This window comes from Carettochelys insculpta, chromosome 16 (assembly GCF_033958435.1).
Source record: "Carettochelys insculpta isolate YL-2023 chromosome 16, ASM3395843v1, whole genome shotgun sequence".
In the NCBI taxonomy this organism is placed as follows: domain Eukaryota; kingdom Metazoa; phylum Chordata; order Testudines; family Carettochelyidae; genus Carettochelys; species Carettochelys insculpta.
In genome coordinates, this window is record NC_134152.1 from 38133913 (window position 1) to 38158145 (window position 24233).

Sequence of the window (24233 nt, forward strand, 5' to 3'; positions counted from 1 at the left end):
AATGGCCATTTGCATGGCCATTTCGAAGTTTGGGGCACGTGTAGACACAGCCTTTAAGTGACAAAGATTAACTCTGCTTTCATGCCATTTAGTCAGCCTCTCCTGCATGCTGAGTCAGCAACGTTCCTGAAACCTCACCTGGCCTTGCTTTTTGGCTGGAGGATCCAGTGATCTGTCAATTCCCTGAGTGTGATGTTCTTGATGTGCCCCCCAATTGCCTCTCGATGAACGTAATTTAAATGTCATCTTTGTGGCAACTTAGTCTGTTTGGCTTTGTAAATCATTTCTGGGGGCTTCTGTTGACTAGGTGGTTGTGCTGGATCTTGGTCAGGTGTTCCTGGTGAAGTGCTGGAGGATGGGGCTTCTGTTCTGAGGCTCAGTTTACATGGAAGCAGTGGTCTGCCTCTGCTAATGTGCTCACACTAACAGCTTTCTTGTTCATGCAGGTATTTAAGAACCCCCATGAAATTGTGACTGTGCTGCTGATCCAAGTGCTAGGAGCCTTAGTGCCTTCAATTCCAGTCTGCCTCAGCACTGCAATGGAGAGAGCTAGCCAGGAAACCAAACTAAACAAGCTGCTGGAGCTCTATGACACCACAGCCCACTTTGCAAGAGGCTTGGAAGTAGCAATGCTGCCTAACTTACGTACGGACTGTTATTTCAAATATTCTCAGACTTTCTGGTGTGTGGTTTGTGTATCCCTCTGCACAGCTTTCTGTCCTTGCCCACCCCCTCCACCCCCCCGTGGAAGCTGATATAACAGTGTAGAGATTTGGATTTAATCTGCAATGTTTATAGTTTACATAAGGTGGTGTTGAAATATATTACCACAGTTCTGGCTGTGTTTACTGAAGTAGAGCTGTTATGATACCTTGCTACCTTGTATAAATAATACTGAGCACTTTCTTTTTACAAACTTTTGCATGGGTGAATTGCAACATGCCTATCAGGTGAGTGAGTTTTACTCCTGGCCTATCAATAGGGAAGTGGAGTCAGAAGATACTTGGCATATCTGATGTCACATGACAATAAAAGCTCAGGAGTTTTTGGGTTAGACCTTGCTATTCTAAACAAGTTCTCCTGATCAGGTTTTCACTGGAATTTAAAATACTGTGGAAACCATTCTTTTGGTCTTAGATGTTTATGAAAACCATGTTTAACCAAATTAAATTGCTAGACCAGTGTTACTTCTGAAGCATTGCTTATGTTTAGTGTCTAAAAGTGTGCTGTTCGAAACAAAGTAAACACGTTCTTCATGCCCCAAAGCAATTGCAGTCTAATTTTAGACAGAAATCTGAGTGAGTGATGCAAATCACTGGAGGTAAGGGAGGAGGGAAGGCGAGTTAATGGTAATAACACTATATGATTATATAGGCTCAGCACAGTTTTAATTTATGAATGTTTATGGCAGGGTGAGCAAACTTTTTACATTGGACCCCACTTTTTGTCCCTGCTATTTAGCAATCCCTCTGCTCCCCGATGGTTTCATGGAAGTGACGCGCTGCGCTTCCTCACGAGCGGTGGAGGTCCCGGGGAGGAGGGGGGAGATGGCGGATAAATCAGCTTTCTAAATGACACTTTTTCTCTTGAAAATCTTGGCTCTTATTTTGAGTTCATTCAAGGAAGAGAGCCCAGCAAAAAATTTTATAAATCTCCTCTTTTATTGATTGGACCCATGGGATCATTTCTCTGACCCTGGAACTAAACAGAAAGAGGCTGATAGTAATTGTGCTGGTTTTGTAACGTATGCTGCTGCTTACTGTAAGGGATTCTCAGCAGCAGTGAAACTTTAAACAAAACACGTTCCTCTCTCTTTATATCTGACTTCCAGAAGCTTCGAAGCCAGCCCAGCCCAGGGTGCCTCAAGGAGTTAAGTCTGAACACAGCTTATAAAATAGGATTAGCATTTGTAAAGCAAATGGCGGACCTTGAGCTCAGAGCCAGTGCTTGGGATATCTCAGCATACTGCTGAAGGGGAACTTACTTTTCTTGTGGGCCCTGCCTGATGGAAGTAGGGAGTGAGGAGCTGCCAGTTGCTGATCTGGTCTGGCCTGGGGGCCGAGCTGTGTAGTCTTCATGGAGTGTGAAGCCTGCCTGCTTCTCTAACCACATTGTCCCCTAGCCTCTCCTGCGGGCAGCTGCAAGCAGAGCCTTTAGTAAGGCTTGGGGCAGGCTGTGTGCACAGTGGGATGCTTGGCCAGAGTTCTGGACACTGAGCCTCACTCCCTTCTTCACAGGAGGGTCATTGACTCATTAGTGAAGCTGATCTCCTGCAGCCAGACTACACCCTCTTCCTGGGAGAGGAACCCCTAGTGAGCTGCTGCCACCACCAGCGCCCCACCCACGCCAAAAAAAAGCAGTCTCGAGACCACTCCTCACAGAGATCAGCACAACAGGAGCAGAAGCAGCTGGGGGAAGGCAACAGAGGCTGCACTGCAGGGGATGGGGAGGGGCAGCCTGATCACACTGCACCCTTTTACGAAATTTCACGCCCTCCCAAGGGGGCGTACCCCCTACTTTGTGCATCCTGGATTTATGGGTTTATTTCAATATGGCACAATGTCCCTTCAAAGAGAGTGTTCAGGAAATTCACGTTAAGATTGATGGGTTATCTTTAACGCTGAATTTCCTGCTTCTGTTTGCTTTGCATCATATTCCTCAGTTATTTAAACACAGTTTTAGTAGACCACATTTAATGGCTGTTCCATTCCAGGAAGTATGACTATTATTGGTCCTTATGTTCTGCCTTTCCTGCAAAGTCATTCTGCACTCCTAACAGTCACTTGCCACACACTGGTCTTAACTGAGGTAGGTAATTAGTGCCATAGATGGTGTGCAGAAGGAACTTGAAGAGAAGAGGCCAAAGTGTGTAAGATGAGCGACTAGGAATCTAGTTACTGAACTACTGAGAGTAAAAGCTGGATTTTTTTATTTGCATATTGCTCAGCAGTATGGTGGCATTGTCAAAAAGCAGCACTCAGCAGCATGCCAAGAGTGGGGAGCTGGGCCTATGTTGATTGAGTTGGCATCATTCATTTTAGGTAAGGGTGAAGACTTGTAGTCTCCTTTTAGAACCTTTGACAGGACATAAAATGCAACAATATCCTCATTAGGCAGGCACAAGTCACCTGTTCTCAGGCAGATTCCTTACTTCATTTCTGACTCTGCAGGCCAGAATGGATGATAACAGGCTGGAAGTCTTGTGGCTCTAGGTTGTTATTTAGCAGCCAGGAATATGGCTTAATAATTTTGTGCTCTGCTTGTTGAACTACACCACCCAGATGTTATGGAGCCAATAGTGATGATATCCCCTTTGTTTTAAAAAATCAGCAGCTCAGTTTGAAAGCTGTAAGGAAAGTTCCAAGGTCTGTGTGCTCATGGTAGTGGTTGTTAATGAGCACAACTCATTAAAAGAAGCTATTGTGGTGCTTTAAGGCCACCTTTTAGCAGTTTGTTTATTTCTTTGTAAATTATTTGTTTCTTGTAGAAGAGTATAACCTGGTAAAAGTGATGGAACTGGTGGAAGTCGTGTATGGTCCTTATAAGCCCTACCAGCTGCAGTATGGAGATTTGGAAGAAGAAAATCTCCTCATCCAGATCAGTGCAGTCCCCTTGGTAATGTATCATATTCTGCTCCATCTGTATAGTAGAAGTCAGCAGGTAATTGGAAGCTGATAGCCATAGTTTTAAAGCATCTTTTTCAGGGTGGTTGGACCCTAGATTTTGGCTAGCATTTTCCATTTGCAGTGTCCTTTGATATCTTTAATTAAATATTTTTTCACTTGTTATACAATTAATTCCAATAGCTTTGCCTGCTCCCAAGCAGTCCCCCAGGAACTGGTAGTTCATGCATCTAATGTGAGGAAGCCTTTGTGCTTCAGCTTCAAGCCTCCAAGAGGTTATTAAAAACAAGAAAGAGAACCTGTTAATCAATTCTGAGATCTTGTCTTCTAACCCTTTTGTAGATGTGTCCTTCAGTCAAGATGAGTGGGGGTGTGATATTGTGCTAGGTGCTGTACAGACTAGAAGTTAATCCCTGTCCTGAAATTGTATGCTGTGAGTGGAAATACCAAACCACTGTGAGGAGGATAGGGTGGCACTAATAGATGGTAACATAAACAAGCTGTGTGAATTCCTGCCTCTGTTATTTTCTTATCATAGACTGAGTAGATGGAGGAGGGACCGGGAATTTCTTGTAGAAGAATCTCCTATAGCAGTGTTTCTCAGCCCTGGGGGTTGCAAGTGCTGGGCTGGCATCAGGAGGTGGCAGGCTAGGCAGTTGCCTAGGGCTGAAGCTGGAGCCCTCATGGCATAGGGCCCTAGGCTCAGGGCCTTGGACTCCATCTTAGTAGAGGGAATCACAATCTTTTTTAAAAACCCAAAGGAGATTAACAGCAAGAAAAAGTTGAGAAATACCGTGTTGGAAGAAGGGTAAGTCAGTGCGTTCATCTGGAGGTGGTGATGAGAGTAGGAGAGGGCAGCCTGACTTGTAAGTGCTATCGCTGTGTAGGAAGCTGAAAACAACGGAGACAGTTAGCTCTCTATGCACTCCAAGACAATTAGATGTTGATGGGAAGGCGTGCATGTTGGATTAAGTATTATCCTTTACCATGAGGTGTTACAGCAGCGGTAGTGTGTGTGTTCCTAGGTGGTCACTAACGGAAAGGCCTTTTACAGTGTGGTTACTGCAGGGACACTTGCTGAAAGAGGCTTGGGATCAACCTGTGTATTTTTTTTTAATTCTCCAGGAGCATTGGGAAGTAATTGACTGTGTCCAGGAACTGAGCCACTCAGTGAATAAACTCTTCAGTCTGGCTTCTGGAGCCATTGACAACTGCATTAAACTCACTGATGGGCTGGGGGTGTGTGGGCTGCTGAAGGCACTGAAATCGCTGTTCAAAAAGTAAGGCACAAATTACTTCCATTCTGTTGATTGCTGCATAACTTCCCTGTAGACTTGCCGTTCCCAACCTTTTCGAGATAGCAACCCATTTTACCAATTCAGTAAGACTTTGTGACCCAAGGCAATTTAAAACCGGGGTGGGAGGGGTATGTTCTCCCCGGGGAAACTGTTTATTAAAAAAACTTTTGATTTTTTTCCTGTTTCTCTTCCCCCCCGCCCCCCAAACCGCAACCCAACCTTCAGGCTTAAACCCCTCGCTGCCCCAAACCTCCCCACCATCCACCTCACAAGCACCACTGTGCCCCCCCCCCCCCCCGCCCCGGCCATTATATAACTATATTATTAAACTGAGTTTCATTTCAGCATGGCAGGGTGGGAACTGGGAGCAGGCGGTGGGAGCAGCAAATGACTCCTGAAAGAGAGACGTGAGGCTTGGAACTGCCCAGCTGGCGGCCCTTAGAATAATCTAATGGCAACCCATGTTTGGGTCCCAATCTATAGGTTGGGAATTCCTTCTGTAGATTGAGTGGCAGTGATTGCAGACAATGTATTTTTCCCTGTTAATTATTATTATTAAGGAAGCACTCCGGTACTGATTCCCCTACTTCTCCTTTTTGGCCTCAGCCAAGGCAGCTGCCAACGCTTCATAAACTAAGCCTCGGCACCAGTGCATTATTGGTTCTGCTGAGGGGAGCGCCCTATTCTTTGAGTAGATGAGAACAGCACTGCTCTTTGGTGAGGGAACAAGAGGTGTGAGTGCAGCAATAGCCTCTGACTATGGCTCATCTGCTCTGGAAGAGAGCAGTCATGGCAGTGACAACAGAAGTGCTCTGCTCATTCCTGCATGATCACAGTGGACCCGAGTCACTTGGGTGCAAAGCCATACCACTACCTCAGGCTTTTCTAACTGGTGCGCTAGGTGCCACCATATCCCCTTGTCCATGTTGGACCTGGATCTGCCCCTACTGGCCACATCCAGCCTGCAAGGTTGCAGGGTTTGGCGGGAGCAAGGGATGTTTCCTTTTTGGTCCTCTTTTTGTTTCAGTGCATCTGGTTCTTTGCCCGAGACAAAGTGCACTGCTTATCGTAAGTGTCACTGTTGTAGCTTGAACAGTCTTATTGTCTGTCTTTGCTCCATCTTTTTAAATAGGTATGTGTCTGACTTCACTACTACTTTGCAGTCTATAAGAATGAAGTGCAGACTGGATGACATCCCCTCAGATTCCCTGTTTCAGGAAGATTGGACTGCATTCCAAAACTCTGTCCGGTAAAGTGCCGCAGACACTGAAAACCGAGCACTTGAGAAATAGCACATGGCCTTTGGCCCTGAGATCAAGTTGTTTTTTTGGTGAAAATGAAATGGGGCAAAGGTCATTATTAAAAGAGATTGGCCAGGGAGGTAGTGGAATCTCCAGCATTGTACATTTTTAAGAGCAGGATAGACAAATGTCTGTCATGCATGGTCTGGATGGTGCCTGGACCTGTTGTGAGGGTAGGAGACTAGACTCGATGACCTCTGGAGGTCCCTTCCAGCTGTAGTGTTCTATGATTCTATAATGGATTTGTTTGTGGGAGCAGTACAAAAGCTCTTGGACATCATCTCATGCAAACAAGCTTGCTAGGATTGTTGCTACTGTGGGAAGCTTTGTTTCTAGTCTGACAGCTGCTTTAGAGCCAGGCTCTTGGGGAGATGCAAGGGCAGGACACTGGTGATAGTGGCTGCAAAAGTTGAGGGATTTTTTTCTTAATTCTTAAAAGCATCTCCTGAATGCTATGGCTAAGTTCTGAAAACCCTAATAACCTCTAAGGCACCTGGGACCTTGGGGCCTTTGTCTTTAAAGCCATAATGCTCGGAACACTCAAGGAAACAACATTGCATGTTCTAGACTTCCAGCATGATCTACTTTAAAGTCGGTTTGATAGCCCACAAATGTGGCTGTGATGGGGCCCTGCTAGTTCAGATTCACTTAAGGCTGTGTCTACCTGGCACCTAAATTAGTGGCCATTGAACTTTAGGCAGCTGTTGCAATTTAAACACTGACTAATTCTGCTCAGAGCAGGACTCATCACTTAAAACAGTTGTAGCCACACCAGCTCCCACCATTGGCACAGAGCTGGTATTAGCCAATTGAGGGGTTGGGTGGGAAGTATTGCATAGTCAAGTGTAGTGCAGACCTGGCTGCACTGCATCACTGCCAGGAGAGAGTGAGGACGTGAGCATCGAGTTAACTGCCAAGGTAACAAGTTTATTGCTACCACAGTGGGAGCTCCCTCTAGTCATTGAGTAACGAGCTTTATTCCAGGACACCTGCATGTTAAGGCTAGATGGTGTGAGGGGAATCTGGGAATCTTTGTGCTGCTTGCCCTGGGTTCACAATCTGGTGTGTTTTCTTCTCTTCACTCCCAGAATAATAGCAACTTGTGGTGAACTCCTGAGGCAGTGTGGGGACTTCGAGCAGCAGCTGGCAAGCAGGTAGGAAATGCTGGGGTTACTGGACGATCTGTATATGCATCTGTCCAGTTAGAAGGAACCCAGGCCTTAGGTGCGCTGTCTATGTAGAGGCTGTAGAAGGAATGTAAAGGCCAATGTATTTTGATTACGGCAGTGGAATAGTAGTGACTCTGCATATGCAGCCTGTTCACGTAGGTCAATACCCAAATGTACAGTAGGGTCTTAACATTTGTGAGGGTTCCACGTTGAGAGCCCTCGCAAATGTTGAATTTTGTGAATACGGGGGCTCAGACCCCTGGGGAAAGCAGTGGCCACTGGTGCTCCCTGCCTAGGGCCCCGGGAGAAGCGTCCGCTCATGAATACTTGAATTTGTGAACCTTAGGATTGCAAATGTTGAGACCCTACTGTATAACGGTGTCCTGTAAAATAGAGGGGGAAAAAATAAGGAGGGCAATCACTGGAAACGTTATGGGATTGCAAAATGAATCTGGGCTTTCTAGTAATTTTGGGGAAAAAATTCTGACATGCTGCAAGCTATTATTGGAGTCCCTACCAGATACCTGGAGCTGCAATGTGTCCCCAGTTTGCCACATGGAAGCAAGTTTCTGCTGCAGGTAGATCTTTAGAAGGGTCACCTTCTGTCTGAGCCATTCCTTTGGCCATGGAGGGCTCTTTCTGGGACCTGTGCTCCAAGACTGGCTGGTAGGGTAAAGTGGGGCACCCTAGAGAAACATGTGGCACCATATGTGTCAGCTGTTACAGGGAGGGTGTGAAACAATGATAACGTAGGGTGGATTAACCATGGGGCCACATGGAGGCTTCTTAATTTGTTTGCCAAAGGAAAAAAGCCACGTGGCGGGCAGGTGGCCTGTTAGCTCTGTTCTCTGCTTTTCTTATGCAAGCTGGAGCTTTGTGTGTCCATAAAGCTTCTGATGCTGAAATGGGGCCTTCCGGGCAGGGCTGGGGCAGGAGGCAGCTGGAAGCTCAGGAGCTTGCTTAGTGCATCCCAGTGCAGCATCAGTGAAGCTTGCTTGTCACTTTGTTAATCATTTTGGTTGATTTCAGGATATTATCCACGGCTGGGAAATATCTGTTGGACTCCTCCAGCCCATGCAGTCTGTCTGGCTTTCAGGGTGCCAGCTCTGCAGAGAAGAAGAGCTCAGCCAGGAGTCCCTGGCAGGAATACAGTTACCTCCTGAAGGAGACTCCATCGGAGTGTGCCAGGCTCATGGAGACACTCCACACCGTAAAGGTAGGAGTGCAGAGCTGCTGAGGAGCACCTTGGTTCTGGGATGCACCTGATAGTAGGGGCCACTGCCTGGTCACATTGTCTCCATAACAGCAGCCTGTTGATTGGGAAGGATGTTCCAAGTACTCCAGATGCACCCGGTCCCAAAAGAATTAGTTGTCCAAAGCTGGGAGGTTCTGGGCCCTCTCCCTGTATGTGAAACACGGAGCTCTGCTTGTGAGGAGATCTCCTTGGGCAAGAGCCAACGGAAAGTTTGTATTTGAGGACTGCCTTGAGCGCCAAGTCTGGTGATTGCCTTCCCAAGACTTTCTCAGCAAGTTACTCTCTGCTGTGCCCATCCTGACCTGTAATTCTGCATGTGCATTCATGCATGCATCTGTGAACAGGGTAAAGCAGCTCCGCTTATCTTCACTGCTGATCTTATTTACGTATGTTTGCTTCATTAGATTGTTGGTAATAATAAAGCTAAGGTTATTTGTTCTGTCATCTTTATTTTCCCAGGGTGTTCTGAATTTTGTGGTACTTAAATTACATATAACTCATGCAGCTCTAGACTCAGTATTACGCATTTGACCAGTGTAGAAATAAGTCACATTTTGCTGCACCAACGCTTTATGCAAAGCTGTTCCTTGACTCCACACAGCAGACCAGTTGTTTGTGCCCTTTGATCATGATCATCTAAAGGTCTTTGGATTCCTCCTCATCTCTGTAACTTCGTAATAGCTTTAGTGAGCAAACAGATTATACTGTCCAAGGTATCTCTTAGAGGTTACTTGGCAGAGTGCAACAAAATCTCTTTGCTGTTGCCAGCCCTTCCTGTGGATGGCCAAAGTAGTTTGATGTGACTGGGGAAAATCTTTTGGTTGGATTGTGGTTCTGGACCCTTGATTTCTACTGTGTGGGTATGGAGAGGACAGGCTGCTGTGTGGGAGCTCCAGGGCTCAGCCACAGTTGCTTGTGGGTAGTGCATAGCAGTGGCAGCTCTGCTACCCTCTCAGCAGGTACAGCTGTGCTCCCCTCTGTGTTGGCCAGGGTGGCTGGCTGGTATGGACAGTGCCACCCTTCTCTGCTCCCTTTCAGGGACTTTGCGTAGGAAGCGGGAGGTAGTGGTCTCCACTGGGACAAGGATCCTTTGTGCTGAGCCCAGTCAAAGCCTTTCTTTCGAGTATTTTAACATAGGCCCCTTATGATCAGCTTAGCTGTATCAGTATGTAACCATTCTTTCTGTTTTAGGAGAAAGGAACGAGTAACCACAACCTGTTGTCTGCATCTCGATCTTCCCTTATCCACCTCAACCAGCTAGCGCACCAGTTGGCATTTGACTCCGTTTTTCTTCGCATCAAGCAGCAACTCTTACTGATTTCCAGGATGGAGGTAAGTTCTCTTGATGATTCCACTAATCCAGCGCAGCTGGTGGGAAGACCTGGCATGGCTGTCTCCCCACGCTTTGTAGGAGACTGAGACCAATAAGCTTGAGCTGACTGGCTCCACAGCCTCCCGTAAGCCCTGCACAGGGGCTCAAGGCTGCAGCATGGAAAGACCCTTCTCCCCAAACCTGGAAGCTGCCGTGGCTTGGAGAGAGCAGCAGCTCTTTGCTGGGGCCAGTAGGGAAGTGGCCAGCAGCAGGTCTGGCTTCTAGGCAGTGGGTCACAGGGCTCGATGCACTGCCCCTATCCTGAGCACTGGCTTGCACACCAGTTGGCCAGTGGGAGCTGGGGAGGGGGCAGTACTTGTGGGTGAGAGCAGTGTGCATGGTGCACTGCAGAGCCTCTATGCCCAACCCCCACCCTGAGTCAGGGAATGCCTCCTCTTGCATCCCCAAACCCATCATCCCCAGCTCCACCTGCCCCAGCCTGGAGCCCTCATCTAAAGCCAAATCCCATATAGAGCTCTCGCCCCAACTCCTTGACCCCACTGCTGCCACGCATTGTCTGTGTGTGGAATGACTTTGTTATGGACTACTCCATAGTGTTGCACAGAATGAAGTCATTCCACCCATGGACATGAATCATTAGCAGGAGCACTGCTAGTAAGTTCTTATCACCTGTGTCTCAGACCCACTCATTCCTGGGGGATTTCTCTTTTTTTCCAAACTTCCTTCTTTGAACTGTGCTGTTGCATCAATGAAGAGCCCTAAGAAACCCACCCCACTGCATCATCTGCTGGGATTTGTGTTTTCAGCAGTCAGGCGCTTCTGTGAAAATAATTAATTTTGACCTACGTACAAGGGTCTGTGGGGAGCTTTTAGAGATGGAGGTCTCTCCACAGTCAGTTCTTGGTTTCTTTAGTAGCCCCCTGGCAGTCACAATCCCTGTTACCATGTGCTTACCACTCCCTTCCTTTGGGGCGCCTACTCATACTGGTTGAAGAGAGCTTTGACTGGTTCTCTGCTTTACTCCTTGCTAGGGCTGGAGCTCAGGTGGCATCGGGGAGATGCTAACAGACGACCTGCCAAACTTCAGTCTGACTCCTCTTGAGTACATCAGCAATGTAAGAGCTCATGGAAATCATATCTAGGAAATGGCCAAATAGCCGGGGACGTTGTAATTTGGCTGTTGGAGTATTTTTTGCTCATTGAATGAGAACAGGAATTGCTGTTTTGTTAGTCCAGATCCCGAGTAGTAGTTCTGTACACTATTCTGAGGCTTTTAGGCAGTTGCTGGAAAGGAATCTCATGTGAAAGGTGCTGAAAAATGGCTTCTCTCTTGAGTAATGTTACCTGATTTGTTAGCTGCAATACTGAAGTGGGTTATGCTGCTGCCTTCCTCTGCACCACTCCCCTTGCTAGTTGTAGCTATGGAAAAGTGGCATGTCTCAGCACTCTCCGGCCATGCAGCTCTTGGAGAGACTAACTGAGAGAGTAGAGTAATTCCCAAAACACAAGCACTGGAGTCCTTACTGTCTACTGGAAGGACTTTGTGTGGTGATTGCCTTGCAAAGAACAGGATCTCTTCTTCCGTCTGTACCTGTGGCCTCTCCAGTCTCCCTTTCTGCTGTAGAGATCATATTCTGGTGCTGAGGTGCCAAGAGGGCAAGGGGCTGTCTCGCTGGTTGGCCCTGCTGGCTCTGAGTGCTGCTCAGTAGCCAAGGCATGAGGATTTCTTCTACCCTGTTCCCATTGCTGCTTCTCTTTATCACCCCTCAGTGGCACTGGGCAGTGATTCCAAAGCCTGTGTTGATGAGCAGAGATGAGTTTGAGACTCGGTTTGTGCAGACCTACTGGCTGCAGGTTGCTCACTTGACCCCAGCGTGACCTGACAGACTGGATGTCTGCTCTTCACTGAGTTGTGCCCAGGGCAGCACTGTTCTCATCTGCATACACAAGGAATACATGCTGAGGGTTACGCCTCGACCTACAGTCAGAGGAGGCGGGCGTGTCCTTTTTTTGGTGTTGCCATTCTGAAATTTGCCTTGCCGTATTGTAAGTGGGTGCCAAGAGCTGGTAGCCCGCTGAGCTTGGGGGTAGTTCCCCCACGTATTTCTGACTTCAGCCACTTGGGAGGTTTCTGTTACAACACAGAGTTCATGGAGAGTGTTGCACTGAAGGGGAAAAAAAAAAAAAAGCGGGGTGGGATATGGGACACCCAGCCGCCAAATTCTTGTAACAGAGCTGCTGAGGTGACTTGCCTGAGAGAGGCCATGGTGGGATGGTGAGAGTGCTGGACAAGCTTGGCAGCAGTTGAATGCAAGTTTAAATCAAGCACATCATGATGTTAATTAGGGTCATGTTTTGTAAAGACTCAAAAGGAGTTTGAGCCTTTCTGCGTGCAGGGAGGGGGCTTCTGGGACTTGTTCAGATGTAGAAAATCTGTTTTCTAGAACTTCCTCCCCAAAGCCACTCCTTACCCTGTAATTGGGAGGGGAGTGTGAGCTGTGAAGTGAAACAGAGTGAGACTCGCCTGGGGTGGCCCCCGAACCAAGCTGCTGCATGGCCAAAACGCTGCAAGGGCCATTTACAACTCAAATCACCTAACTGGGCTTTCCTTGTAAAAGAGAACAATATGAACTCAGCGACATGGGTGTTAATGAAACTGTCAGCTCTCCAGTGGGTGATGCAGAGTGCTCAGAGCTGTACCCCTTCCCTGAGCAGCCGGTCCAAGGCATACAGGCACAATTGGTACACACAGGAGAAGGGCCGTGCACTGTCTGGGGATGCAGCATTGGTGGTATTCTGGGAAGTCCAGTGTTTGTAAAATGTATTGTTGTGTAGCCTGGTCCTAAGGTTCCAGTTTCTTGATTTCAATCAGAGCAGCTGTTCAAGTCCCAACTAGAAAATGAATCACCAGTAGTTCTGTGGGGATCCAGGAAGCCAACACAGCTGTACAGGTTGCTCCTGTAACTGAGCCTTGACCTCTTCAAAAATGAAATGTTGTTTGTATCATGGGAATTAACAATCGGCCAGAGCTGGATTTCATTTCTGGGTGTGGTGTACACGGGAGAGTTGCTGCCATAGTCAGGGTTCAGACCCGCATAGGTGGGGGTTCCTCTCTCCTTGGCGTCTCATTCAGCCAAGTGCCGTAGGGCACACCTCTGAATAACTCAGTGTCACTCTTCCTGTCATTCATTTTTTTATCTTAGATTGGACAGTATATCATGTCTCTCCCACTCCACCTCGAGCCATTTGTTACTCAGGAGGATTCTGCCTTGGAGCTTGCATTACATGCTGGAAAACTGCCATATCCACCAGAGCAAGGTAGGGCTAGATCAGTTCACTGGGAAGTCTGGGGGGAAGCGTGTCTTTTTAGGATTGCAGAGAGATGTGTTTTGGGGGTGAGGTCATTTGAGGGGTGGGAGGTGCAGGAGTCAGGGCTTGCGGGATTAGGAAGGGCTCAGGGCAGGGGGTTGAGACTTGTGGGGAGGGCCCGTAGCAGAGGTGGTTGGCTTCTCCCCAGGGCAACAGGAAATGCCCAGCATGCTCACGAGCAGCTGCTCCCTGGGCCCAGCCAAGGGCAGCAGGGGCCACATGGTCCAGGCAGCTGCTGCTCCTTTGGTCATGTAAGTGTCTCTCCTATCAAACCGCTTCCTTTCCATTTGATAAGAAACAATTGCATTCCACACACATCCTGTTGTCCTGGCACAACCAACCCTGACTTTGCTTTACGTTTTGAGAAGACTATGCAGTGTAGCAAATTTGGTGGTCCTGCTTCTTAACATTAAGGAGAAATTCTTGAACAAATGGACTCACAGACAGATGCACAAACTTTCAAATATGTAGGAAATAGTGTAGTGCCTTCCAATTGTCCCTCACTCATACTCAGAATGAGACCCTAGTTAATGAGGAAAACTTCAGTACCGTCACTAAAACGGGAAGCTGTAAGTCAAGCTGCGCTGATGTCTGTCTGTATTGAGGGAAGCTGCTCTGAAGAGGGCACAAATGTGGAGAGATGGTACTGGGAGAAGCAGGAGATCTGTGTTCCATTCCTAGCTCAGCTACTAACTCATTGTGCACCCTGAGCAAGTAGCTTCACATCTGACTGTTTCAGTCAGTGCATATGTAAAATGGGAACAACTCTGCTCCTTCCTCAGTGGAGAAAAGTGCCCTGAGCTGCTCAGGTGAGTGCTAAGCAAGATCATAAATGTAAGCATTATTTGAGGGAGGGTCATACTTAAACATATTCACCTCTTTGGTTGACACTCTTGTGAATAACACCAGTCTGTCAGAGACCATCCCTCTTAGCCATAACCCTGCTCTGGGACTGACTGTTAAATAAGCTTCTGGCATCCGATCAAATCCTCTGCTCTTCTCCCTTCTACTGTGCTCCCCTGGCTTATGTGTGTCCACACAGTCATACGCTGCTGGCATGTGACTGGCTGAAGCAGGTGGGCCCTGCCCTGAGTGTGATGGTGAGTGTTGTTTTCAGGGAAGCTCTCCATTTACTGCAGTATTGGCCATCCTCTTACAGCTCTTCTTTTTGAACCATTCACATCTCCTGGCACTGACCTCCACAGGTTAACTGTGTGTTGTGTAAGAAGAACTTCCCTAGGTTTGGTTTTTCAAACCTGCTGCCTGATTTCCCTTTACAAAAAGTGTTGACTCTTCCCCCATCAGATCAATCTCATCTGATAATTTTGTTTTTACCGTTTCCTCCTGCAGCTTGCCAAGAATATGAGTTGTGGTTTCACTGTTGATGTTAATGATTTTGTCATATTATTTTCATGTTTAAAAAGGTTTCTTTGGCTTCCAAAATGCTGCATGTATGGCAGTGAGCAGAGGACATGTTGGGTGCATGTGTTCTGCGGGGACTTTTTTTACTTAATGGATGGCTTCTCAAGCTCCTCCTGGGGTAGACCATGTCTGAATTAGAGAAGAAGTGTGGCAGAACCTAGCCCAGTGCTCTGCTTGACTGCCTCACACCCAGTGGAAATGACTCAGGACGAGTGACAGGGAGAAAGATGGCTGTGCATTTAGCTGCTTTTTATAGTAAGAAAGCAGCTGAAAACCAGGAAAAGAGCTAGCACCAGTCATCACCCTCTTCTCCATGGACCAGTCTGAGTACCACTTTCTAGGTGCCAGTAAAGTTTTGCAGATGAAGCTCACTCCTTTTAACAGCTAGCATGAAATCTATCCCCAGTGACTGACGGAGCAAGTGCAGACAAGCAGGGGGTTCTGATGGCTAATGAGAACTTTCTGTTCAGGTGACGAGTTACCTGAGCTGGACAACATGGCTGACTACTGGCTAGGTTCCATTGCCAGAGCTACAATGCAAACCTACTGTGAAGTTATCCTGCAGATTCCAGAGCTCAGCCTTCACTCAACAAAGCAGCTTGCCACGGACGTTGGTGAGCAGAGAGCATACATCCAGCTAGTGAGCCACTTCCACCTAGGATCCCGTACTCCCTTGACCCCAGTCCTGCAGCATGCCAGTAACCTCCTGCAAAGTGCTGTTTGTTGTCATTTCCTTATGGGCTCTCGGGGACCTGAGGGCTTGCAATGGAGCCACTCAGTATCTTGATGAAGCTGCAGCTGAGTATGGAACTGAGATGGCAGGTTAATGGCTCGTTCTCAAAGCCCAATGGTCCCCGCTATTGATCTGCTGTCTGTGAAGCACTAATGATGTGTGCCATTGAGTGAAATGTCAGTTAGTAAAGCAGTAGAAATAAATCAGGTGGTCAGAGTTAGAACCTGACAACTGTGTTTTGGCAAAACTTGTCTCTGGGACACTCGGAGAAGCTGGTCTTTCCAGGAGGTGCAGTGGGGTGGGGAGAGTACGTTTTAGTCCATGGGAGTGATTGAATCCTTTCCTGTTAGTCTCTGCAGTTACTGAAATGTAATAGCATGTTCCTCAGTCCTCTAAAGCAGTAACTGAAGATCCAGAATATAAGATAGACATGTAACGAGATTCTAGCCACTTGTCGGGTCCTGTGTATTAGTCTGCAGAGCTCTGCAGCAGAACTGCCATGAAGGCTCCATTATCGCATGGCTGTCTTTTGAGGTCTGTTTGGCATAGTAACCGTTGTCTAAAACATTTTGTCCTTCAATTTGTAGATTATCTGATAAATGTGATGGATGCCCTTGGCCTTCAGCCTTCGAAGACACTACAGAACATTGTAACTCTGTTGAAGACCAAACCAGAAGACTACAGGCAAACAGCCAAAAGTGTGCCCCGCAGGTTAGCAACCAGCATTGCTACCATGAGAGGTCTGGACTGTTAAATCCAAGCTCTAGAAAATCATCACAGAGAGCTGTTATCTAAAGGCTACATTTCCTAAATTAAATTTTTTTCTCCAGTAAACTTTCCTAGGAGGAAGGAATGTGTTTGGGGAAAATATTAATTTATTTGTATCTCATTTAACATGTCTTCCTTTGGAAATGTTGAGCAAGCTCTTCCGGTGTTTGGAACTATGAAATGGAAAAGAAAAATGTCTTAATGACCACATTTCCCTCTGGCCATCTGGATGACCTTGACTAGTTAAAACTGTCTTGTGACAAGTGTTCTGATGCTCGCTGGAGTGTTCATGCTGCGTGACAATGAGATGACTGGCTTTTGTAGTGGAGTCTAATAAATGCTGACTGAAATTACAGGGTATGTGCAGTGTGGGTCAACTGAAATGAGGACTCTGCTGCCCACAGGCAATGTCAATTGCTCAAGTCTTTCATTATCCACAGTCTCATGAAGGTAGCATCTGGCCAATTAGCAGAAAAAGCAGGACCAAACTAAGACCTGACAACAAAACCAGCTTAGTAGGGTGTGTCTCAGGAAATCATTGTTTTCTTGCTTCTTAAACTGTGTTATACCTGTCTCACAGAACTGGAAGGGACCTTCAGAGGTCTTTGGGTCCATTCCCCTGCCTTCTCAGCCAGACCTGTCACCATCCCTGACATTTGGTTTTTTTTTTTTGTTTGTTTTTATCTGTTTGCCACAGACCCCCTAAATGGCCTCCTCAAGAATTGAGCTCACAACCATAGGTTTAGCAGGCCAATGGTCAAACCACTGAGCTATCCCTCCCCCAACAAAGAGAATGCAAGAAAAGCTACAAAAGCCCACTGACTTGTTTCCGCCCAGGATTGAACTGGAGACCTTATGTTAGTTCCAAGGAATTGGATGTAGCAGTCTTGCAGTTCTCTTGTGAAATGGACAAAAGTGTGGTATTTGGGTCTTTTGCAAAAAGGCTTCTCTAATCTAGAAACACTTCCCAGGATATAGCCCTCAGGAGTTAATTAGGAAAATATAAATTTATCCCACTGTTGGGATTTTGGCTATGTGGGATCACAGTTGATGCAAATGCCATTGGAGGGAACTCTGTCAGGCTCAACTTCTGGGGAACCTTTTTTGAATGAACCCCAAGTATTAAAAAGGCCAAGATGGGGCTTGGGGGATGTTGGTATTAGACGAATTTCCCTGGAATAGCTAATCCAGTACAATGTCAGTCTGAACTGCTTTATGCCAGCATTGTGGTTCTGTTTTTTGCCTATTTTTAATACTCTTACGGCATTGAAGAATTTGATACTTCATGTGCAGCATTGCTTGAACCAGTTTTTTTGGCAAGAGAAGAGTCCTAATCTGGAATGCAAACCAACACAACTATTCAGGTGTGTCTTGATGCTAAGCACAAGCTGTACCTGAAAAGGATTATGACTCTTGGTTGCTGGTGGAATAATCTATTTAACAATGAACTTCCCTCTTCTGAATTGCAAAGTGTACCCTTTATCTGATGTGTACTTAAGATTCAGTGCAGTAACAGCCCAAACAACCAAATAAAAACGAAGCCTCGCCACTACAGGGTTGACTGACTTTTTGTTCCAGCATTTTGTCATTTTTTCCCCCACTAGAACAGAGGCATTTTCCTGATCTTGTTGTTCCTCTCTGGATTTGCTGACATACTCTGCCAAAGGGGCACCTGTTCATCATGGACCCTGTTCGCAGAGATCTCCTTTTCCAGTGTTCTGGAGCTTATGTGCCAGAATTATTCATGCAGATGAGGACGAGCGCATACTAACAACTTAAGTAGGGCCACACTGGGTCAGCCCAAAGGTCCATCTAGCTCAGTTTCCTGTCTTCCTACAGTGGCCAATGGCAGGTGTCCCAGAGGGAATGAACAAAACAGGCAGTTATCACCATCCCTGCCAGTCCTGGCCAGTAGCTACTGATGGGCCTATCCTTGAACTTGTCTAGTTTGTTTTTTGGAACCGTTATAGTGTTGGCCTTTACATCCTCTGGCCATGAGTTCCATGTTATGAGAAGGAGTGAATAACACTCATGTATTTTCTCCATACCAGTCATCATTTTACAGACCTCTATCAATGCCCCCTCCAGTCTCTCCTCCAAGATGAATAGTTCCAGTCTTACTAATCTCTCCTCATATGGAAGCTTTTCCATACCCCTGGTCAGTTGTGTTCTCTTTCTGAACCTTTTCCAATTCTGGTAAATTAAACAAGGAGTGGGGAAGAGATTGCTCCAGCCAGGCAGGAGTGTTCCTGCCAGTAGCCTATTACTGCTGGGGATGGGGAGGCACTCCAGCTTGACCACAGCAGCCTCTGCCTTCAATGGCCTGGATGCGCTGTGGGGGGAGGGTGCTCTAGCCAGGCTTGCAATGTAGAGTGGGGCATACTGGTTAACCTGGTAAACATTAACATCCCTAGGATGGGGTCAGCACATCTGCAGACAGTATTCATGGTGTGGGCATAGCGAGGATTTATATAGAAGCAACATTTTCAGAACAGGTTGCATCTCCCATGTCCGGCACCCTTGGGATCTCAGTGGTCCCAAATGAGGGATGTTGCTGAACCATGGGAGGTTGATGTTGATGTCCCCTGGTCCCTGGCTGCTCATGATGTCCCCACCATGTCTGGGGCTGCCAAAAGGCTAGCTCTGCTTGCCCTCCCTCCTGTGCCAGGTAAGGGATGTTGCCAGGCCAGAGAGTGCCGATTTTAGGAGGTCAGACTGTATACATATCTTATTCTCTATCCCATTTTTACTGATTGCTAAGATTCTGATTGTTTTTTTTGACTGCTGCTGCGGCACAGTGAGTGGATATTTTCAGAGGACTATCCACAGTGACTCAAAGATCCCTCTCGAGTGCCAACAGCTAATTTTGATCTTCTCCTTCTATGTGTATATTTAGGATTGTATTTCCCAGTGTGCATTACTTGGCATTTATGTACATTAAATTTCTTCTGTCATCTTTTTGCCTACTCACCAGTTTTGTGAGATCCTTTTGTAGCTCTTTGTAGTCTGCTTGAGTCTTAACTACATTGAATAGTTTTGTATCATCTGCAAATTTTGCTGCCTTGCTGTTTACCTCTTTTTTTTCCAGATCATTTATGATATTTTAAATAGGACTGGTCCTGGAACAGATCCCTGGAGGACACCCCTATTTATCACCATTCTGAAAACTGGCTATTTATCCTTCCCTTTGTTTTCTATTTTTTAACCAATTATTGGCCTTCATTCTTATCCCATGACAGCTTCCTTTGGTTAAGAGCCTTTAGTGAAGGACATTGTCAAAGGCTTTCTGGAAATCTAAGTACACTGTATCCACTAGGTCCACCTTGTCCCCTCAAGAATTCTAGTAGATTGGTAGAACGTGATTTCCTTTTACAGAAACTATGTTGACTCTTCCCCAACAAATTATATTTGTGTAAGTATCTGACAGATTTTTGTTTACTATAGCTTCAGCAGGTTTGCCCAGTACTGAAGTCAAGCTGACTGGCCTGTAATTGCCAGAATGACCTTTGGAGTCCTTTTTATAAATTGACCTCACCTTAGCTACCGCTACTTTGGTACAGAAGATGATTTAAATAATAGCTTACTATTACGTTAGTAATTCTGCAATTTCACATTTGAGTTCCTCAAAACTCTTGGATGAATTACCATATGGTCTTGGTCATGTATTACTGTTTAGTTTATTCAAAACATCCTCTAAGGATACATCCACCTGGGACATTTCCTTCGATTTGTAATCCAAAACAAATGGCTCAGGTTTGGAAATTTCCCTCATGTCTTCAGCTGCGAAGACCAATGCAAAGAATTCATTTAGTTTCTCCACAAGGGCCTTATCATTCTTGAATGCTCCTTTAGCCTCTTGATCATCCAATGGCCCCTCTGGATGTTTAGTAAGATTTCCACTATTGGTGTATTTTAAAATTTTTTGCTATTTCTTAGTCCTTGGCTAGCTGGCTTTCAAATCATTGTTTGGCCTTCCTAACTGTATGTTTACACTTCATTTATCAGAGTTTGTTCCTTTCTATTTTTCCAAATACTATTTAACATTACTTCTTAAAGGATACCTTTTGGCCTTGCTTTCTGTACTTTGTTGTTCAGCTTTGGTGGCATGATTTTGGTTCTCTTTCTCTGGTTTTTTTTTTTAGTATATGCACATTTAAGTTGAGCCTCTATAATGGTGTTTTTAAACTGTTTCAATGCAGCTGGCAGGGATTTCACTTTGGGCACTGTACCTTTTAGTATCAGTCTTAACTAGCGTCCTCATTTTTGTGTACTCCCTCTTTCTGTAATTAAATGCTACGTGTTATGGCAGGGAAAACAGCTCAGCAACCTAAGCATATTAATTATGTTATGGTCACTGTTTACAAGCAGTCCAGCCATAGTCACCTCTTGAACCAGATCCTCTGTTCCACTTAAGACTAAATCAAGAATTACCTCCCCTCTGGGGGGGTTCCAGCGTGATCAGTCTCAAGAAACAGTCCTTTAAGATTTCAAGAACCTGTCTCTGCATCCCGTCTTGATCTGACGTGCCCCCAGTCAGTGTGGGGATAGTTGAAATCCCCCATTATCACAGTTTATTTTAATAGCTCCTCTAATCTTTCTGAGCTTTTCACAGTCACTATCACCGTTTTGGCCAGGTGATCAGCAATAGATTCCTGCTGCTGTGTTGCTATTAGAATATGGAATTACTATCCTTAGAGATGTTATGGAACAGTTTGGTTCATGTAAGAATTTTACTTCATTTGATTCCAAGCTTTCTTTCGCATGATGCCACTCCTCGTCTGGCGCAACCTCTTCTGTCCTTCTGATACATTTTGTACTTTGGTATGTTGGTCCAATTGATTATCTTCACTCCACCAAGTTTCTGTGATGCCTATTATATGAATAACCTCATTTACTATGAGGCACTCTGGTTCATCCAACTTATTTAGACTTGTAGTGTTTGTATATAGGCACTTTAAAAGCTTGTCATTTTTTGTCTGTCTGCCACTACATAATGTAATTGTAACAGAGAGGTAGTCATGTTAATCTGTATCCTAACAGAACAAAAAAGCAGTCATTTAGCACTCTAAAGACTAACTTTATTACGTGATGAGCTTTTGTGGGGAAGACCCACTTCTTCAGATCTGGAAACATGCTGGCATAACTCCAGGTATGAGGAAGTGGAACTGCCTACAAAAGCACATCACCTAGTAAATTATTTTGCTAGTCTTTAAAGTGCCACATGACTGCTTTTTTTATAATTGTTTTCTCCTCTGATCCTGCTTGTATTTTATCATCATCTGTTTTCTCCTTAGCAGGACACAGAGAATCTCCACTAATTAAATTTATCCTAAGAAAAGTCTCTGAACCACATGCTCCTCCACACCTGCTTCCTTTCCCCCAGCCCTTAGTTTAAAAACCACTCCATGACCTTGTTCATTTTAAGGGCCAACAACCCTACATAGGCTCCCCTTTCCTAGATGTTTCCCCAGTTCCTAACACCTATCTACACCATCATCTCATCCATTCATTGAGACCCTGCAGTTCTGTTTGTCTGGCTGCCCCTGTGCATGAAACTGAAAGCATTTTAGAGAATTCTACCGTGGAAGTACTGGACTACAGTCTCTTACCTGACCACCTAAATTAGGTCTCCAGGACCTTTCTTCTCTCCTCCTGTATGTCATTGGTACCTACATGTACCATGACCACTGGCGGCTCCTCAGCACTACACACAAGTCTTGAGAGATCCACAACCTTCGCGCCAGGCATCAAGACATCATTTGGTTCTTGTTGTCATTGCAAACCAGCCATCTATGTTTCTAATGATCAAATCCCTCATTACTAACCTGTCTCTTCCTAATAACTGGAGTTCCCTCCTCAGGAGAGGAATCTTCTGTGTGAGCAGAAACCACAACATCATCTAGAAGGATCAACATCAGCTATGACGTTTCCCTCTGCTCCAGTTGGGTGTTTTCCTCTCCTGAGACATTCCTCCTCCTCCTCCTCCTCAACAGCACAGAGGCTGTCTGGATGGAAGTGGGACCATTCTGTAGGGCTCCAGAAAGTCTCCTCTGCGTACCACTCTGTTTCCCTTATCTCCTCCAGGTCAGCCACTCTAGACTCCAAAGCCTGTACAGTCTCTGTGGGCCAGGAGCTCCTTGCACCGAGTGCGCGCGCACACGATCCTACAGGCAGGTGATCATACGTGTTGCAGTGGATGCAATAAACTGTGAGCCCCCCCCCACTCTGTCGCCGGACTTCTACCTGCATTCTCTTTTCACTCCTGCCACTCGCTCCTTTGCTGTTTTGTTTTCATCGGGGGTGCTTTTGCCTTTAAGTTTAAAGATGTTAATCGTCTCTGTGCCACCCACACATCCCTTGGAAAACTCCCTCACAAAACTCCCCTCTTAGTGGCTTCTGTTCGCCTGCTACTCTGGTTGCTTAGGAGTGAACTTTTTAAAGCTGTGGTCTTTGAGTCATCCTGCTACCTGATGAAGGGTAGATGGGAACTGAAAGGCCTTCGGGATCAAAGCCTCCATGCAAAGCCATTGGCCAACCCTAGAAGTTCCCACTGAACTGTGCATGCCCAGGAAGGACCTGATCTTCAGTCATGTGCCTGTTTCCCTGCACTGTTTCTTCATGCAGTTTTCAGTGTCCATAAGGGATGTGCAGAAGAGCTATAAGCTCCTCTTAAGATGTGAGGAAATCAGAATATACACAAAGGAGTCAAGTGGCTTTTAAGCATATTGGTCTCTACACAGTATTTCCAACTGCTTCATTTTACTGCTTTATGTGGCATCACTGTTGTCGTCCTCCAGCAGGGATGGGGTGCTGTGTCCTTCCATTGGAGATGGGAGTTCTGATGGTGAGCTGTACTGTGAAGGGTGCGCTGGGTCAGCAGTGCTGCAGGCACTAATAACATAATTTCTACACCTGTCTCAGACCATCTCTGCACCTCAACACAAACACCCCATCAGCTTTATGTAATAAGGCAACATTCAGCAGTGTCACTGAGCAGAAACAAAACCCCAGCATGCCCTTGCAGCTCTGGAAGGGGGAGCAAGTCTTGAAACGCTTTGGGATATACGGAGGAGGAGGGAATTCTAGTGTTGTAGATCTCAGTGATCTGATCTCCTGCCCTCTCAAGCTCTCCTCAGGCAGATTGGCCCTTCATTCTTTGCTTCAGGCCCATCTAACAGATAAGACATTGAAACAGACTTGCTGATGAACCTATATGTTGTAAATGGCCCTAGGCCTTTGTGATCTGCCAATGTCTGCATAAGGGGTAAGCTAACTTGAGCAGCTCTCTCTGACTGTACAGTTGGAATTGGGCATTGTGCATGTATATGGAATTTGTCTTGTGCTGCAGCTTCCTGTCGGCTGAAACAGAAGCTGTCAGCTGGGAGCACTGGAGAATCTCTGATGAGCTTTGAACTTGTTTGTTCCTTGTTTGCCCAAGAGCAGGGATGTGCAAATTTTTGTTCTAAACTCCCTCTGAGGCCCTTGAGCTGCTAGTAATGACCTCCTGGTCTGTTCATTCTCTTTTCTGGGGTTACGTTGGTTTGCTTCCCTCTAGCACAGGGATTGGCAAAGCAAAATAGCAAGAAAAGCCCCCCCCCCTTTTTTTTTTTGAGTTTGATTAAAAAAAAGTCAATAATTCAAGAGCCACAGTGTATGTGAGTATGAGACAGTCGTTAATAAATAACGTCAAACTGTACTTTTGTAACCCATATTGCAAGAATGGCATGCACACAATGATTTCTAATCCAATACATGTTTACTGAAGGATGTTCACAAACTTTTTACATATTCTGTTTCCTCACACTTCACGTTTGTACCATTGTCTTCCTGACTTTCATTCCAGAATCTACTTTAATTGTGCCAATTTTACTTCACATTTAATTTCAGTTTCTTAAAGTGCATGTTGCCCTTCACAGCAGGAATGAAGTTTCCTTTTCCTTTTCCTTTTCAAAATCTAGACTT

General features: G+C 46.0%; 1 protein-coding gene across 4 annotated transcripts in view; it reads left to right on the top strand.

Annotated features, from left to right (window-relative positions):
• Positions 1 to 24233, top strand: part of COG7 (component of oligomeric golgi complex 7) — a 57144-nt gene that overhangs the window by 11253 nt on the left and 21658 nt on the right. For 3 of the 4 annotated variants that reach the window (XR_012647785.1, XR_012647786.1, XM_075011055.1), the window contains exons 7-17: positions 447 to 645; positions 3488 to 3615; positions 4749 to 4903; positions 6054 to 6170; positions 7311 to 7376; positions 8421 to 8607; positions 9838 to 9978; positions 11011 to 11094; positions 13183 to 13297; positions 15241 to 15384; positions 16091 to 16214. Coding sequence is in view for 2 of the 4 variants with exons in the window: in XM_075011055.1 (XP_074867156.1) it covers positions 447 to 645; positions 3488 to 3615; positions 4749 to 4903; positions 6054 to 6170; positions 7311 to 7376; positions 8421 to 8607; positions 9838 to 9978; positions 11011 to 11094; positions 13183 to 13297; positions 15241 to 15384; positions 16091 to 16214 (1460 nt within the window). In the remaining 2 variants the exon portion in view is untranslated. Of the gene's footprint in view, positions 1 to 446; positions 646 to 3487; positions 3616 to 4748; positions 4904 to 6053; positions 6171 to 7310; positions 7377 to 8420; positions 8608 to 9837; positions 9979 to 11010; positions 11095 to 13182; positions 13298 to 15240; positions 15385 to 16090; positions 16625 to 24233 lie in introns of those variants that run through there. The other variant, XM_075011054.1, reaches the window with a different exon arrangement.